This window comes from Echinops telfairi, unplaced genomic scaffold, assembly GCF_000313985.2.
Source record: "Echinops telfairi isolate 266 unplaced genomic scaffold, ASM31398v2 ScPeMD7_7458;HRSCAF=8496, whole genome shotgun sequence".
Lineage (NCBI taxonomy): Eukaryota > Metazoa > Chordata > Mammalia > Afrosoricida > Tenrecidae > Echinops > Echinops telfairi.
In genome coordinates, this window is record NW_022111358.1 from 12,057,856 (window position 1) to 12,076,678 (window position 18,823).

The 18,823-nt window shown below is 40.1% G+C and overlaps 1 protein-coding gene across 2 annotated transcripts in view; it reads right to left on the bottom strand.

Moving 5' to 3' along the window:
• AATF (apoptosis antagonizing transcription factor) overlaps positions 1-18,823 on the bottom strand; it is a 107,009-nt gene that overhangs the window by 23,963 nt on the left and 64,223 nt on the right. For both annotated transcript variants that reach the window (XM_045299809.1, XM_004706984.2), the window contains exons 9-10: positions 9,382-9,449; positions 7,266-7,346 (exon numbers count right to left, since the gene is read on the bottom strand). In XM_045299809.1, the coding sequence (XP_045155744.1) occupies positions 7,266-7,346; positions 9,382-9,449 (149 nt within the window). The remainder of the gene's footprint in view (positions 1-7,265; positions 7,347-9,381; positions 9,450-18,823) is intronic.

Sequence of the window (18,823 nt, forward strand, 5' to 3'; positions counted from 1 at the left end):
CTCCCTGGGGAGGACCCTTTTTTAAAAATACACAGAAAGGTATAGGGAACTGAAAATCTTCCACACAGTTCTATCTTTTTTACATAATCACTGTTAATTAAAACTTTTAAGCCTGGCTGTAGTATTTTCCATGCATTGGTATGTATTTTAACATAAAAACAGGATTATCACATACCTAACAGTCTTCATTGTGCTTTTTCTATGAAGCATTTATCATATTCTACGTTTTTTCATGGTTATGGGACAGTCCATTGTGTTAGTGTATTATAATTTAATTAATCTATTTATGAGAACTTATAGTTCCCCTCATACTTTTTAAAACTGTATCACATAAGGACAAAATGAAAAGTCTTATATGTGAGTTATTTCTAAGTTTGTTTTTGAATTTCTTCTTTTTTAACATAATAGTCACACTCTTCTTGGTTGCCAAGGATCTTCAAGCATGGATGAAAACTATATTAAGTAAAATATGGAAAATTATAACTGTAATGATCATATGCCTATGGGATAAATTTCAATGTGTGAAATTACTAAATCTAAAAGCATGTATACTAAAAATGGAAAGATTGGCCAAAATACCTTCCCAAAGGTCTTATCAATCTCAAGTCTTGGTGACCCCATGTGTGCAGAATAGAACTGCTCCACGATGTGATCTTCCAGGATGTGATCTGTCAGAGCAGATCGCCAGGCCTGTCTCCCACAATGCCAACCATTCAGCTAGCAATTAAGTGCTCATACTGACACCACCTGGAGCTCCCAGGGTGGGTCAATGTAGACTACTACCTAAGTTTAAGAGTACACAGATGCAAGCAACCCATCTGCTTTTGTATAACATATACTCTTGCTATTAGATGCCATCGAGTTGGTTCCAACTCATGGCCTCACAGAGCCCCTATAAAGAACAGAGTAAAAACCCTGCATAAGTACCATTAATAAAACGCATCATCATGTCTTAGGCTTTACAAACCAAACCATGCGTGTTCATTTGGAAAAAAAAGAACAGTATTCTTGGTTGTGTCCAAAGGCAGGTAAAATTCCCTTCCTGGACAAACAATATCAACTCTTTACACTCCACAGTTGTTCTATCTAATACAGTAGCCTCTCAGCACATGCAGCTAAGCTCTTAGCAGGCGACTCCTCAGAACGCAATGTTCTATCACGTATCTATAAGATACTTATCAGAGTTTGAAGGCTTGGCATGGAATGTGAATGTAAAATATAACACTAATAAGTATCACAATAGTAAAATGTTGAAACATTTTGATATATTGCCTTATATGAAATATTATAAAAATTAATTTTACCTGCTTCCTTTTACCTTTTTAAGGTGGCTTCTAGAGAATTAAACATTAAGTATGTTTCCTATATTATTTTTTATTGGATGGTACTTTTAATATAGTATCTTTATACTTTAATGCAATAGAGTTAATAACTATTAACTACATGATGAAAGACAGACTTTCAAAGTTCTCATATTAAAAAAAGACTCCTTAGTAACGTGTGTTTATGCAATACTGTTCATGCCACCCTCTCAGTGCTGCTGAGGCGATATGTATGTTTTAGCACTGGAAAGCTCTTAACTACTCTAAAATGAATATAATTTTGTTGCAGAAAATAGACCAACATAGTACAATATCTCCTTATTAAAGACTTGAAATTTAATTAATTTAGAAAAGAGCTGATTAAATCACGATCAAATTTACTTACGTATAATGCTGGGTAAAATACTGACAATCAATAATTACATGCCAAAGCCACATTTTTAACTTTTTAAAATAACTTACTTTCCGGCATCCAATTAGTAAGTTGACATATCCTGCCTGATGTCCTGGCCTGCCCTGCTATCACTCAACCTACTGTTTCACAAAATAATGTTGATCTTTGCAGTAACATTTGTGAAAATCTCTCTCCATCCCGTTGCAAGCAGAGTGCTAAAAACTGCCCACCAGTAGGCTCTAGTATCAAGTGAGATCAGCTGGTGACACATCCTACCTGCTCTCCTGAGGTCTAATTCAGGGGTGGGCTTTATAATCCTCTCAATTAGCCAGGGTCACTTGATTTAATCCTTTAAGACAGGGTGCTAAGGTAACCAAAATGCCATTTTGGGGCCTGCCTGGGCCATGTGGTCCTGGCCCCAAAACACCTCAGCACCTAGGAGTCACAAATACAGGGTCAAATCTCAGCTCACTACTTATTAGTTATGCAGTGCAGGTGGATGCTGCTCCCATCTGAGCACTTCACATGAATGAGCTAATTTCATCTGCATGACAACTCTGTGAGATGTGACTCTGCTGACTGCACTTTCCACAGATAGGAAACAGATGCACAGAGATATAGAAGGAAGATGCCTAAGTTCTCAAACTAGTAAGTGGAAGAATCAGGTTAGCGCCAGAGCTTCACTCCTGCTGCCTCTGTGCTTAGACTGCTCCGCACAACCACCGGCAGTGAGAGCTCTAGAAATGTCGGTCAGCTCTCCCTGCTGCTTCTACTAAAGGCTGCTCTCTGATTCTATGTCCCTCACATTCATATTCACAAGAGGAGCCAGGTGAGTACAAAGGACAAAAGAAAGAGAAAATTAATTCAGAAACTTCAAGTATACACCCCACAGATTACACAACCACAGCGCAACCATCAAAACCAGAACATGAGTGCTGGCACCATGCCATGAGCGACACTGCAGACCAGATTCCCATTTCACCAGTCTCCCCAGTGCCCTGCTTCTTTTCCGGGATTCAAGAGGATCTCAACATGGGTGGGTGTGTCCTTAGTCTTCTGCCATCCGTGACTGTCCTTCATTGTGCCTCATGACCTTGACACTTTCGATGAGTGCAGGCCCGTTCTTTTGTAGAATTCCTCACAATTTGGATTTGTGTGATGTTTTCTCATGATGAGTTTGAGACCGCATTTTGGGCAAGGACACCACTAGACAATGCCATGTCCTTTTACTAAAGATACAAAGGTAGAGACTGTCTTGTTGCTGGTGTAGGTGATCTTGAGGAACTGACTAAAGTAAATCTGCTGGATTAGTTCACTGTAAAGGTGGTTTTTCCCTTAGTAACTGATGGTTATCATGAAGAAAGAACTTTGAGACCATGAAGATAAAGTATTTCTCTTCAAGCTTTTGTTCATTGGTCGAGCTTGTCTGGGGTGCTCACCTCACGGTGATTTTGTATTTCCCATATGCCCACTGCATGTAATAACTGGAATTGCATATGACCTTCTGCAGGTGCATCAACTGTATTCCAAAAGGTTATTATGAGATAACCCAATCAAGAGAGTGCAAGTTTAGACAGAAATTCTAAAGGTTTTTTTGATTTCTGGGCTTCTGCAATAACCCGCAGCACCCCACGCCTAGAGAAATATCATCACAGATATAAATCCCCTATCTGGCTTGATCTCTCTGATGCATCGAGCACGTGTGCACATATGTGAGAGAGGAAGCAGGGAAGAAGAACGAGGAGGAGGAGTCACTGAGCAGGAGGACAAGAAGAGGGTCAGGAATGCTGGACGCATCACTGGGTATTCTTGGTCCTCTCCCACATACTTCTTGGGATACAGCAACTAAATTGGTTCCAAAAAGATGTGCATCTTTTAAAAAATTACATCTTCTTTTAACTCAAAAATACATCTCTGAAATTGGTTTGATCAAATTAAACATATTTGGAACTTACTCTCCCCCTCAAAAAACCCCCAATGATTTCCTCTTTGCAGCATCTCTATGTACATATCGGTAAATGATACCACAGTCCGCCCAGGCCTCAGAAATCATGGGAGTCATTCTAACCTCCTCACTCACATTGTCACTCCTAAGCACCAACGACATACCTTTAGAAATGCCTCTCAATCTATCATCTCCTATTCACGCCAGTCCCTATCCTCATAAAGTCCTAATCCATTCCTATAAAACCTCTTTAATTATCTTTCAAAGATGCATATATGATGCAACATTCCTCTGCTTAAAATCTTTCAGTGACTCACTATCATTGACTGACTGAAATATAAAATGCTTGTCCCTTCATGGTCTAGCACTTGCCTATACTCACACAGCTTCAGCTCTAGCTAGTCCCCCGCACTCACATTCAGTCTCTGCCACAATACATTACTTGTAGTTCCCAAAATGGGCATGCACTCTCACAAGTCTGTGTTTTTACTAAAGTTCTTTTTGCTTTCACAAGACTTGCTAGCCTGTAAAGATGCAGAGTGGAGGTAGCATCTAGTAGAAAATCTTCCTCGTGGTGGCTGCATTCTCAAGAGTGAGGATTCAATGCACACTGCACTTTGCTGCAATGTCTCTGTCGTCTCCTCTAATCTGTGACAGATAATCCCACTTCAGGATTATGGCCACCCTCCCCTCACCACACAGTGCTTACTGTCTGCTCTCCCATGCCGGTGAAACGCTTCTTGAGGACAGACTGGGTTTTACTCAAAATCTAGCATGGTTCCTAGAACAGGGGAATACTCACACCATTTCTTCCATATTAATGTTTGGTCCTATTTAATATCTGTCTCCTGCCTACCTGTTGCTAAAATATTATTTAAATGCTTCTGCATATGGGGGTTGTGAGGACCTTAATCACTATCAAATGCTACAAGAACCAGAACTTCAAAAGGTTCGTGGAAAAATTCCATTATCTTTTAATTCTATTTTTCCATAAATGTTTTTAAGCATCCTCATATAATCTCACCGACATATGCTCTGCTGAATAGCTTAATGAGGTTAACTGAATCAATTAATATAAGAAAAGCAGTTGCTATTCAAATAAAACCCTGTTTTACCTTTCACCTTGATCAATAACAACTCTGGTTTGGGAAGCAATGGGCCCACATTCTCCTCAGTGATCTGCCAGGCTCCGACAGTGCTGACTTCTCTGTGCTCATCCAGGTTTCTTAATCTGTTTCATGTTTACAGTTACAACCATTTCTCATTACCCGATGAGTACTTCAATTCTACTGCTATCATAATCGTCTAAAATCATTTTCTGGCTGACTAATGTCTACAAGCACTACCCTAGATAATAAGTTTGGAATTGTCTGAAAAGATAAAGCAACACAATTCTTGCCCTCAAGGGGCCTACAAATATAATTATTTGTCTCTTAACTTCATAAAAGAACAATAATATAGATATGGCTCTCTCCCCTCTCCTTTCTCTTGAAAAGCCTCTATCTGCAACAGAAATCTCCACAGACAAATACAAGATAAGACAAAGAAATGAATATTTTTGAATGCCCACCATGCCAGACATTACACACCATCTCATTGAATCTTCAAACAATTGTTCTAAACGGGGACTATTGTCACCACTAAGTAAATAAGAAAAGTAAAGCTCAGAGAATAAAGAACACCAGAGGCATACAGCCAGGCAGAGCCAGGATTTGAACCCAAGTCTTCTGATTGACAATCCTGGGCTCTTCCCCCAAGAGAACATTGAAGCCCTCACAAAGCTATTAATTTTAAAAGCAGAGTACTGGAGTTAAAAAAACCCAAACTCAAAATCAAAGAAAAAGGCACTCCTTCTTCCTGATTGCTTACAAAGCACTATCAGGTAACACTATTTTGGGATCCCTGAGGCAGGTGCAGAGGAGACAAGGCGCAGGGAGTGAGTGCACGTAAGAGTAAGTGAGAGCTAGAGCAGGGGCTGATGCAGTCTGGGGCTAATAACCGCAATGGTGATTCAGTACAGGTGTTCATAGAGTGGAGGGTTCACTGTGTGCCCAGCACTGTTCTAAAACACAGCGACTCCCCTTCACTCCTCACAGCAACACAACCAGGCTGGCACTATTCGAATCGCTGTTTGACAGAAGAGGAAAATGCCACCGAGAGTTTAAGTATCTTGCCCAAAGTAACAACTATTCAGTGTCAAAACTGGGATTCGAACTCAGGTGGACTAGCCCAAGTCTAAGTCTTCAAGCATTATACTAAAATTAAGCTGAGAAATATGAAGATGTAAAATTTTACATGTGTGAAAAAGTTAAATAAATTAGTGATTTAACCTCAGTTCAAAGGAGTGACTCTGAATCTAAAGATAATGAAAAGCTACTTTGCACTTCTTTGGGTTAAAGAAACATTATACGATGTGTTTGGCTAACTACTAAAATTTGTTGTAAAATCTGTTTCCCTAAGGTCTTCAAAGACGAGACAGACCCAACCCGTTGAAGGGAAATTTAGTGATCACAGGTTCTAAAATAAGGACCTGGAATTAGCGATCTGCCTACACGAGTCCTAAAACAAAAAGTGTACGGTTGTTTCAGCATGCACTTGGATTACAAGCAGTTTCTTTGACACCGAGGCTTTGTGTAATATATACACGTACATACATAGGGTGTGTGTGTGTGTGTGTGTGTGTGTGTGTGTGTGTGTGTGTGTGTGTGTGGTACACATAAACTTTAAGTATAGAAATGTTCATTCTGACTCTTTCTCCTTCTTTGGTCTGTTTACTTAGGAGACTTCTTACAAGAGTTCCCATGGCCGAGGGTTTTCTTGTAGCCAGAAATGTCCACAATTTCTCATTTCAAATATTCCATTCCTCATCTCATTTAAGCACACTGCTAACATCCTCTTCATTTACATTTTCTTCATTTACATTTTCTCAGCATAACAGCATAGAGGATTAACCATTGGGCTGCTAATTGCAAGATCAGTAGTTCAAACTACCGGCTACTCTTTAGGAGAAAAATGAGGCTTTTAGTCTCAGAAACCACAGAAACAGTTCTATTCTGTCCTAGAGGGTCACTATGAGCCAGAATTGACTCAGTGGCAGTGAATGGGCTTCTGGAGCATACTGTGTACATATAGAGCATCATGAAAAATGGGCCAATATATTCCTTTTAACAGTGCTTCAAAAAAGTCATGGAAAAATTCCATGGTCTTTTCATTCTCTTTTTCCATGAACTCTTGGAAGCTTTCTCATGTTCTAAATAAAACTTTACAATAAAAATCTTATATAATTCTATATAAATCATTGTTTAATATTAACATAATTTCAACTACTTTTGTCTTTTCTTTCTTGTATTTCTCTTCCGTGGGAAAAAAAAAAAGTACATAATTACTTCATTCACCCATTCAAAACAATAGAACAAAAAGCAACCAATATAGTATTTCCATGTTTAGAGTCAGGAAAATGAATTCTCCCCCAAAAGTCTCAAATCATGTTTGGGTTTTTTTGGACCCTTGAAGGCAGACTTATAGAAAAATTACATAATGTTCACAATGCCCAAAGAAGAGATGCAAAGTATGCTAATTTTCTAAAATGAAAATAACCACTCACCGAAGCTTTCGTCCTTTGCTGGCCTTCCTGTCTACCTTCTTGTGGATTTTGCTTCTTAACTTCTGGATTGCAAGCCACTGCCTGGGAGAGTCACAGCAATGTTATGTATCATCACTAACAGATTGTTAGAGCCATTGACAAATTAGAATGTTGCTCACTAACAAGCCTGCAGAAGGAAATCAACAGCCAACATCAAGTTCTTCAAGGTGGTCTAGAGCCAAAGAACTAAGTGAAGAGGATTTGTGCAATTGCAAAACCAACAACAACAATAAGACGCAGCTGGGAAATTGGACAGCAAATTTGGTTAACAATGCTCCGTTACATTTGGGGTTGCAGTGACAAGCACTGAATCTACCAGTCTGCAGAAAAACCCACGGAACAGTATAAGTGGGGATTTTCTTTTAATGTGAGCTGTGAAACACGTTTTATTATTGATGTTGCTACTACTGTTTGGTTAGAATACATGAACTCTTTATAGCTCATTTTCTCTTTGCTAACTAACTTCCAAGTGCTTTTTCTTGTAACTTTCTTAATTTTTACTAATTTAAAAATAATCATCCACTGTTGATGTTAGTTTTAAAGTTATTTTATTTTCCTTTCATCTGTAAATATGTTGGTTAAGGACTTCTCCCCCAATATAATCTCAATACCATTATGATAAAAAGAAGTTAATCCATCACTATCAAATTTCCAGTCAGTCTCTAAATTTCCTGGATTGTTTCAATTTTGCAGTTGGTTTGTTTGAACCAGGATCCAAACACGATTCACATAGTCTATAATCATTTTAGATAAGGAATTAATTTTTCAAAGGAAGGATACTGGACTAAGAAAATCTCCATCAATTGCTTATATGAACAAATGTTTTTTAAAAAAGATAAATGCCGCATAGCAGCAGCCAGTCATCTTACCTGATTTATACAATGAAACTCAGTATGGGGGGGTGGGTGAAATCTGGGGAAATCCAATTACTGTAATCTTAATATAATCTTAATTACCATAATCTATTTTATTGTAAAGTCAGATAAATGTACAATATAATCACCACTTAAATGCAATTTGCTCTATCACATTAAATTTATAGCGAGTAGCTCTCTGTAACATCCCAGAGATGCACAAAATATCAACAACATGCTGCCCTAAAATTCAAATAATGTTTTATTCAAATAAAACTATTTTATCCACCAACATTTTCCACTGCTTTCTCAGAGCGCTCTGGCACTTGCAGCTTTTGTTCCCTTTCATGCTTCTGCGAATGATGGCTCATGGCTATTCAAATGTACACTATTCATTAGGTGGCACTCTCAACGCCCTTTTTATTTCCCAACCCCACGATGAAGCACCCACACAAGAGCCTTCCTTCACTACTTTACATTCTGCCCTGACATCTGGGTAATGCTGCCACGTCCCATTTCTAATTGTGCCGAAGCTTTTACTGAAGAGGTGGAGGTCTAAATTAGGGCAGGCGCTCACAAAGCAGGCTCGACTATGAGCCAGGAACCTGTTGTACACAGGGCCACATTCTGACAGAGGAGAGCGCACAGTTGGGGGACTACTTTTTACTTGCTGGTCAGTAAAAAGATACGGATCTGATCACTGCCCAAACCAGACAGCGAAGAGCATGCCGTGGACTTTGGAAACAAGCCCTAGAACTAGGTGTCTTCTAATCTCTTTTCAAACTGTGCATTAGGACTTCTGTCCCTTTGTCTTTTCTTACTCTCTGGTGTAACTCGTATCACTATAGGGCCAATAACTGCCTCTGAGGCAGAATTCAGGAAACTCAAAGGGAGAAAATAACTACAGATTATCCTGAAAGCAGCCTAGACAGGTGGTCCTGGACTTAGAACGACTTGCACTTACAAACGTCTTTTTTTTTTTTAAACATCTTATCATTAGTAATGCATATAACGTTAAGCTTGTCTGCAGCCCCTAAAGACAAATAAAGCTTAGATGTATAAAGAGACTGAGGGCACAGGGCAATAATAATGAAAACTAACCAAAAAAGAAATAGTCAACTTACATCAGAACCAACTTACAAAAGTCTGAACAGAACCTTGTCGCCAATCAATGGACTGGCTGTCTTAGCAGCGGCAAGAACACAAAGTCTCATGTACATTACCTTCCCACGGCCACCTGATCATCGGGGTCCAGGGAGCTGGTCTTCCGCTCTATGAGTTCTCGAAGGAGCTATCGGGGAAGCAGAGTGACTGATTTATTTACCATCGCCCAGAGCTGGCTGCCTTCTAAAAGGGCACAGTAGGAATTCTGAATGGCACAGTGGCAGCTCTAAAACTACAATCAATAAGGGATAACCCGGTGGCGAGAGCATGACTGAATTCCCATTAACCCTTTCATATTTATATGTCTTTAAAAAGATGGTGTGGCAATAGCTGCAAACACAAGTCCATTTGGAAGACTTATTGTTCTGCAGTTCATTTCAAATGGATCAATGAGCGTGGAACGCTCCCTTCATTGTTTTTATGATTAGTTTTGTCCACCCCATCGATATCGATGGAGAATCTTTAAAAGGTCAGGTAGGAAGGGCTGTGTGGCAAGAAGGAAAACCCATCAGCTTCTCACCAATTGGATAATGGTACACGGTTAATTTCTGACCTATAACCTTCAGCAGGCAGGAAGGTCTTCCTTAGGCAAAAGCTTTTATTGAGTATATTTAAAATGCAGCCTTTCTGTACCTGCCCACCATCTAGTGATTTGACCAGATATGCCACTAACACATGCACAGTTGCAAACATCGTAAGAGGCAACCAAAAAAAGTCATCTACACACACAGCAAACACAAGAAGAGGGACCAGGTTCTCTATCCACACAACCGACCCCAGGCAAACGCTTCTTCAGCCTGGGTTGCATGCAATCCAAGTCTAAATCTATACTTGTCTCAGACTTAGGGATTCACGCTGGATCTTAAAGTCCTAGATGAAGAGAAGGCAGTGCATTTCAAAGTTAAACCTTAGTGGAGAGGGATTTTAAATTACCATAATAAAACTTGGCATCACATCTCCACCACTAATGCTATCATGCAGAGAAATAGGAACAAAGATTAAAAAAAAAAAAAAAAACCTAAGGTAAGACACAAAAATATACCAGGTCCTGAAATCACTTGTCAATAATACAAGTTTGACTTCCAAACTTGTTTTATCACAAGAATAAGTAATTATTTTGTCGGGAAGGTATGGTAGTGATATAGGTATTTCACCGGGCGAAATAGCTGAAGCCGGTGGGAGGGATAAGTTCCTATAAAAGTAGTTCACGTTCCATATCTCATTTGTTTATGTAAGGCGGCACTGGAAGCAGTAAAACAAATGTGTGAGTACGTTCACTCTCCTAAGGTGACTCTTTATTGCAAAAGGGAAAAAGATATTTCAATCACAATTAAAAACCCTCCTGTGGTGACTCTCACTTGCTTATTTTGGATATTATTACCACAGCAATTACATTTAAAAATGCAGGGACCAGAGGCCACTGGTTTATTATCACTAGAAAACAGCAAGCTATTTCTCTGTCCTGTTTATCTGATTGATTCCCAACATCTTTCTGGCAGTCAATCTATCAGTTTATCTCTCCTACTTCATCACAGTCACTTCTGGCAGCTAAATACAAGATCCAAATCCAGTGTTACACAGACATACGACACAGTAAACCTATGTAACACTGCTACTCTGTAAACAGCTGCCCTGAAGGCTAAGCAAAAATGGGCTTCTAGTTCCTAGTCAATAATCTGTCAAATGAAAGGATGGGGTAGGGTTGGGTGGTGGTGGTGGTGGTGGTGTGTGTGTATGTGTGTGTAATTTTTTTTAAAAAGGAAGAGGAAGAGGCAAAAGAAAATTATCAAAAAGAAGAAAAATAATGGAACAACTGCATTTCATTGCCCTTACCTTGTTCCAGACACAGTAGAGATTACCATTCCTGGTTTTCCTAATCATCTCAGAGCCCTTGAGAAAGGGTCAGCCCAGGCTACGAGGAAGCAAGTGCTCATATGGAAGGCCGCCCCTGCACAAGGGCGAGCCTTTGGCAGAAAGGCCACAGGCCCTTCCTAAAGCCTGGAGTCACACATCCCAACACTCACTTTCAAGCATTCTGTGCATTTTACAGCTGCTGGGCTGTATTTCCACTATTCCCGTGTTTTCCCTGATTATTGATCTACCTGACTAAATACAGTCTATTCAGTGCGATGTTTATGAGACCCTGTTGTGTCCAAGGTAGGAAAGAGAAAGCAACAACAACAAAAAGAAACACAATTAAACCAACTATTCCCATGGCTACACTATTCCCCACAACTATTATTATCATTGGGTTTTAATTTCATTAAAAATACAGCTTTCAAGCAAAAGTTGCTGGAAAATGAGGTTTCAGAATATTGGCTGGTGAATTTCATTGTCTCTGAGTTCAATTTTAATGTAAACTTAACTTTATGAACATTATCCACAAATGTTCTAGTTTCTGTTAGTGATCAGAATCTTTTATTTTGACAATGGTAACACAATCTTGACAGTAATTTTCTCATGACTTGGAATCAGTAGTTTTATGAAATGTGTGTGTTCTACTCTATTACAATGCCTCTAAGAGTTGTGAACTCAGAAAGGTTTCACTGCCTCTAGTTCTACAGGAACGACATTGATGGAATTAGGTTTCTTGGTCAGCCTATTTCACCTAGAACACGCAGGAGGTACAGCACTGAAGACTATTCAAAGCCTAAGCAGCACTTAACACACTTTGCCTAGGGAAAAAAGGATTCCAAAATCAGTGAAAAACCGCACACAGAACACACAAGTTTATCTTGTCTCCCTTCTCAACTCCTTTAAAGACATCAGAGGAATGAAATAAATGTGTTAACCCACAAGAAAGAAGAGGAAGGGAGCGCTAACGAGAGCAGGTTTTCAGAAACTCTGCAAAGATGGTAAGGGAATAGAGGAGTGAATGAAGGGGAGGGTGGAAACAATGTCGCCTCGCGGACTCCAGGTGAGGGCCAGCACTCAGAGCAGTAGATACCACTGAAGATGGGAGAAGCAGGGAGGCAGGATCATCAAGCCCTCTGCCTTGTCCACACAGTCAACTCTCACCAGGAGAAACTTCTTCTCTGGATAAACCGAACCACAGAAGCCCTAAGCAAAAAGACATCACGCACAGAAGAAGGAAACGATGAGGTTCTAGGAAAAGGCTAATCTCTAGGACCTTCTGTCCCCTGCCCCACTCTACTGAAACAATGTTAGCCCCTAGATATGCAATTTTCTAGACAGGTGCGTAGCAGAATCCTTCCTGGAGAAAATGGATAGGGGTACTCTTTTCTTTGAAAACAAGATGTCCATGTTTTGGCCTGGGAGGGTATTCCAACTGAGAGGTGGATCAAGGAATCCCACCAGCTAAAACACTGTCCACGTTCAGAAATTCCACATTAACTCTTTGATATCTCTTAAATAGCATTGACCTTAACAGGAAAGCACCTAGCATACGCCAAAGTGAGTAGAAATGATGGACTCCAAGATACAACGCAGAGAATAAAATTCAAACCACGCTCACCAAACAAGGTGGTCCTGACTCATAGCATCACTATAAGGCAGGGTGGAGCTGCTCCTGTGGCCGTCTGAGACTACCACTCTTCACAGGAGTAGAAAGCCCACCTTCCCCCTTGCAGCTGCTGGTAGTTTCTAACAGCTAACCTTGTGGTGAGCAGCCCAACTGGCAATCCGCTACATCACCAAGGCTACCGCAGAGAAGAAAAGATCCCTTACTAGAAAAAGTAAGAACACCTAAGTGGGTATGCCCAGAGAGGTGAGAGAACACACACTTCTCTATAAGAAAATGATACGAACTCTAGCTTGCAAATCTGGCTAGACCAGAGGGTATACACTGGTACAGAAAGGAACTGGAAACAGGGAATCCAGGACAGATGATCCCTTCAGGACCAGTGGTGTGAGTGGCGATACTGGGAGGGTAGAGGGAGAATGGGTAGGAAAGAGGGAACCAATTACAAGGAACTATATGTGATCTCTCCCTGGGGGATGGACAACCGAAAAGTGGGTGAAGAGAGATGTTGGACAGGGCAAGATATGACAAAATAACAATTTATAAATTATCAAGGGCTCATGAGGAAGGGGGAGCGGGGAGGGAGGGGAAAAATGAGGACCTAATGCCGGGGGTTTAAGTGGAGAGGAAATGTTTTGAGAATGATGACGGCAAAGAATGTACAAATGCGCTTTACACAATTGATGTCTGTATGGATTGTGATAAGAGTTGTATGAGCCCCTAATAAAATGATTTAAAAAAAAGAAAGAAAATAATACATTAAACACAAAACACTACAAACAACAAAACCCCCAGAAGAACCAAAAGGCAAATGTACAAGAATCTCAGCTAAAAAGCTAAAGGCAAAAGAGAGAATCCTCTTTGTTTATTTGAAAGAAAAAAATTACAAGAAAATCAAGAGAGTCAAACATTTAACTAACAAAGTCTGACAGAAAATTACTAACGAAATAATTTAAATTTTCAAATTTGAAAGCTAAGAATGAGTCTACAAAGATCTAGTGCATTATCACGAAACAAAACATCAGGGGTAAAGAGAAGATCCGAAGTATTTTCATAGAGGAAAAATCAGCCATCTATAGACGATGACCATGCTGCCAGTTTATCTGAGAGGGTCTTGGTTTACGTCCGTAGTACTCGTATTCTGTCAGGTGCACAGCTCAAGTGTCCTGGCTGGACAGCCACCCTATACATTAAGCAACAGAAACCAAAATGCCAATAGGCATCTCAACTGCAACAGCAGGCTCCAGTGGACAGCAAAGCAAGGCCCTCAAAATCCTCAGGAAAATCACTGCCAATGTCAGTGGTTGGAATTATTAAGTATGGGCATTGCATAGTGTGTTGTTTTTACACATGCAAAGTCTCCAGTTTATTGTCCATACATTCTTTCTTGGAAAGCTGGCAGAAGACAGGCTTCACTTAAACGAGAGTGTACTTGAAGAAGACACGAGGTCTTAGAAAACAGGCTTACCTTTGCTTAGCAGCAGAGGCCAGTCTCGGGCCTACAGAAGGTGCAGGCACAGAGAGCCACCGTTCCACAAAGGAATGGGAACCCATGAGCTCAAGGAGTGCGGGTTCCAGCAAAAACAGAGTGGGGACCGGGGAGAATGACATGTTTTTTTGTATGTTCAAGGCATTTGGAGCACATGGGGGAAAATAACAGTAAAGAGTTAAAAAAAAAAATCAAGAAGCATTATTAACTCTAGGGGGGGAAACAAATTTATAGAAAATACAATGACGGTACACTGCTTATGAACAACATTTATTGAGTCCTGACAGTGGTGACAGTGTGCGCAGGATGACTTGTTTGGACAAACCTGCACTACAACACCACCATGGAATTAAGAGTAGGGAGGATGAGAGCTAGGGCTTCCCTACCATAAAGAAGAGTCAATGATGACTGAAACAAATACAGTATAAACACGATTTTAAAATCTGTAATTAACTAGCTAAAAAACTGCACATATTAGAATTTTCAGCCTCCAGCGCTTCTCAGCCTTGTGGTAGGTTTAACATTTCTAAAGTGATGGAGAAACCAAGAAGAAGTGGTCAGTATTCATCTATCAATGCCCAGAAGAAAGGGTATGGTACATCTTCCTACTCTACAAATTCAGAGAAACATCATAATTCCTATAGGGTAAAATGGCAGAAGGAGCAAACATATACACAGGTAAACCTTATTCTATTGTGTTCCCAGAAACGGTGTGTCTCACAAACGGAAGGTCTGTGGCAGCCCCATGTCAAGCAAGCTTATGGGGGCCATTTTTCTAACTGCATGAGCTCACTTCATGTCTCTGTATCACATCTTCACATCACAGTATTTCAAACATAAAGCTACTGCACACTGTATGGACTGCAGACACTGTAAACATAACTTTTATACACAGTGGTAAAGAACGCATGACTTACTCTGTCGCAACATTCACTCCATTGCAGTGTAGTGATCTGTAATAGCTTTAGGTTTGCCTGCAAGAGTGAACCTAGTCAAGCCATATAAAGATGGCTGTTGGCTTTTTTTCCTGTTTTTTAACATAAATTAAGGCACCCAGCTGGGTGTGGGATCCACACTGGGCTGCTGCTAACTGAAAGGTCAATGGTTCAAACCCACCAACCCGCTCCACTGAGAAAGATGAAACCATCTACTCCTGTAAAGTTTCTGTCTCCAAGATCTCACCTAGGGTCAATATGAGCCAGAAGCGACCTGATGGTAGTGGGTTTAGTTTAAAGTGGAGCAAAGGCAACACGCCAGAAACAACACCAGTGATACCTACTTTAACTACTAATAACTTTACTGAGAAACAACTCACTTCTATATAATTCATTTATTCAGAGGATGGAATTTGGTGTGTTTCAGCATCATCAGGATTACACAATCATACCACAGCTAATTTCAAAATATTTTCATCCCCTCTAAAATAAACCACACCCATTATCTGTTATTCCCATATTCCTAGTTCCCCATCTCCTCCAGGCCCAAGCAGCCACTAGTCCCCTTTTTGTCTCTATAGATCTGCCCATTCTGGAACTTCATATAAATGAAATCATATAATATGTGGTTCTTTTATGAATGACTTATTTTAATTAGCATACTGTTTCGAAGACTCACCCACGTGACAGCATGTCTCATGATCAAACATCAGTCTAGGGAGGGTATGGAAGGCTGCTACTCTCACCACTGTACCACCAATGTGCCGTAGTACCCATTCAGCTGAGGGGCATCTGGGTTGATCCTACTTTGGACATATTCCTTGATTATACCTACAAGTCTCCTACTTTGGACATGTTATCAGGAAAAGGCAGTCTCTGAAAAAGGACATCATGCTGGGTACAGTAGAGGGACAGCGAAAACGAGGAAGACCTCGCCAAGATGGATTGGCACAGTGGCTGCAACAATGGGCTCAAATAAAGAAGTTTTGAGGATGGTGCAGGACCAGGCAGAGTTTTGCTTTGGTGTTATGAGTTAGAACCAACTTGATGACACCTAACAACAGGGAGTAGAATTGCTGAGTGGTGCAAATGGTTAAAAGCTCAGCTTTTAACCAAAAAGTTGGTGGTTCAAATACACCTCAGAAGACCTAGCAATCTACTTCCAAAGATCACAGACACTGGAACCCTATGGAGTGAATATAGCTCTATACCAGACCATGAAGAGTCATCATGTATCAGAATTGATTATTGGCAACTGGTTTGGGGTGGTTAACTCTATGCTTCCGACTATTTTCCATAGCAGTGGTATCACTTTATTTTCTCACGGGTCACGTAAAAGGATGCAAAATTCACCTTTTATCAGTTACTTTTGTTACTAGAGTCCTCCTAAACCCAAACCAAATCCACTGCTAGCCAGGTGATTCCAACTCATTGCAACCTTATGTGAGGCTTCCAAAATGGTACATCTTTTTAAAAATCATTTTATTGAGAGCTCTTACAATGCTCATTATAATCCATACATCAATTCCATCAGGCATATTTGTACATATGTTGCTGTCATTCTTTTCTAGACAGTTACTTTCTATTGAGCCCTTGGTATCACAAAACTGTAAATCTTTACAAGAAAAACAGCCTCATCTTTCTCCCAAGGAGAGGCTGGCAGGTTTGAACCAATGACTTTGCATTAACAGCTTAACACCTAACCCACAGCACCACTAGATGTAAAGCAGTATCTAATTGTATGTATTTGTTGTTTTGTTTTGCTAGCTCATCATTTTTAAGCGCAAAATTCACAAACATTAGTTATACTCAACATGTTGTATGAGCATCACCGCTATCTTCCAATGCCCTCAGTACCCATAATTCCTTAGTAGTAGCAACTTCCTAGTCCCCTCTACACCCAGCCTCTGGTAATCCTAATAAGCTTTTCTCTAGGCATTTGCCTACTCTAGACATTTCATATAACTGGACTCGTACCATATTTGTTCTTTTTGTATTTAATCTAGCTAATGTATTATAATGTTTTCAAGGTTCATCCTTATCACAGCATGCATAAGAACTTTCTCTTTGTGACTGAATAATATTCCATTGTATGTATCATTAATCTTTATTATTGCCTTACTTCTAGTAGCTTAGGGTTTCGTTTGCTCTTCTTTTTCAAAGTTATATTATTAGATTTTGATCTTGCTTCATTTTTCATGTAGGCATTTACAGTTACAAATTTCCCTTTGAGCACTGCCTTCACTGAGCCATGCTGTGCTTTCATTTCTAAGTACTTTCTAATTTCTCCTGTGATTTCTTCTTTGATCTAGCTAGTAGTGGTCTGTTTAATTTTCACATTATTTATAAAACTTCTAGTTTTGATTGTATTTTATTTCTCTGTGGAGAATATACTCTGTATGATTTCAATCTTTTCAAATTTATTGAGACGTGTTTTGTAACCTAACATATAGCCTATCCTAGAGAATAATCCATGTGTACTGGAGAAGATTGTATATTCTGCCATTGTTGGATAGCGTGCTCTATGACTATCTAGCTATCCATCAAATTCTCCATTTCCTTATTAGTCGTCTATCTAGAGGTTCTAGCCATTACTGAAACTAACGTATTGAAGTCTTTATTACTGTAGCGCTTTCTATCTGCTCTTCAGTTCTGCTGGTGTCTGTTTCATATATTTTGGGGCTGCTGTTAGGTGCATATAAAATATACTTATTGGCCCCAACCAGAGCCAAACTAACCCCCTACCTGGAAGTGGGTGTGGTGAAGAGCAGGTTGTAGAGAGGGGCCAGCATGCCACACCCACATGGAGGCAGGCTGGGAGGGAGGAAGAGAGAGTCAGACTGGGCCCCACGCTGGCACGCGATGCCCAAAGGATAACATCCCCGCTGGGAGCTAATGGGACACAGAGGGGACTGGGCAAACAACAACAACAAATGTTTTGAGAATGATGGCAACAAATATATAAATGTGCTTGACATAATGGATGGATGTCTGGATTGTGATCAGCGTTGTATGAGTCCCCAATAAAATGATTTTTAAAAACCCTTATCTTTCTTTGATAAATAGGTTTTCTGTTATTAAGTATTATCCCTCTTTGTCTCTTATAACTGTGCGATATTAATAGAGGCATGCCAGTTCCCTTTTGGTCACTGTGGTTTCGATTTGTATTCCTTTAAGTGGCTAATAATACTAAGCGTCTCTCCCTGGGCTTACTGACCACCTGTGTAACTTCTTTGGAGAACTTGTCTATTCAGATGCTTTGCCCATTTTTCATCCTAAATAAGTTTTTACTTAGTGGTGTTGATGAGCACACACACACACACACACACAAATACATCAACTCCAGGGCTTCTACATGTATAATTCAGTGACAATGATTCTAGTCTTTGAGCAATGCAACTCTTTTCACTCTCCTTTTCTAAGTGGTTTCTCTCCCCTTAACATGAACTTACTTATTTGTCCATAAGCTTCCTAGCTAACTGCCCCTCCCCCGAGAAGAACTTATCTCAAAGGATGGCACTGAATCTGCAGCTTCGGGAGAAGGATATATCTGACCAGAGCACACAGGAGCAGATGACGGGGGAGGAGGAGAGACT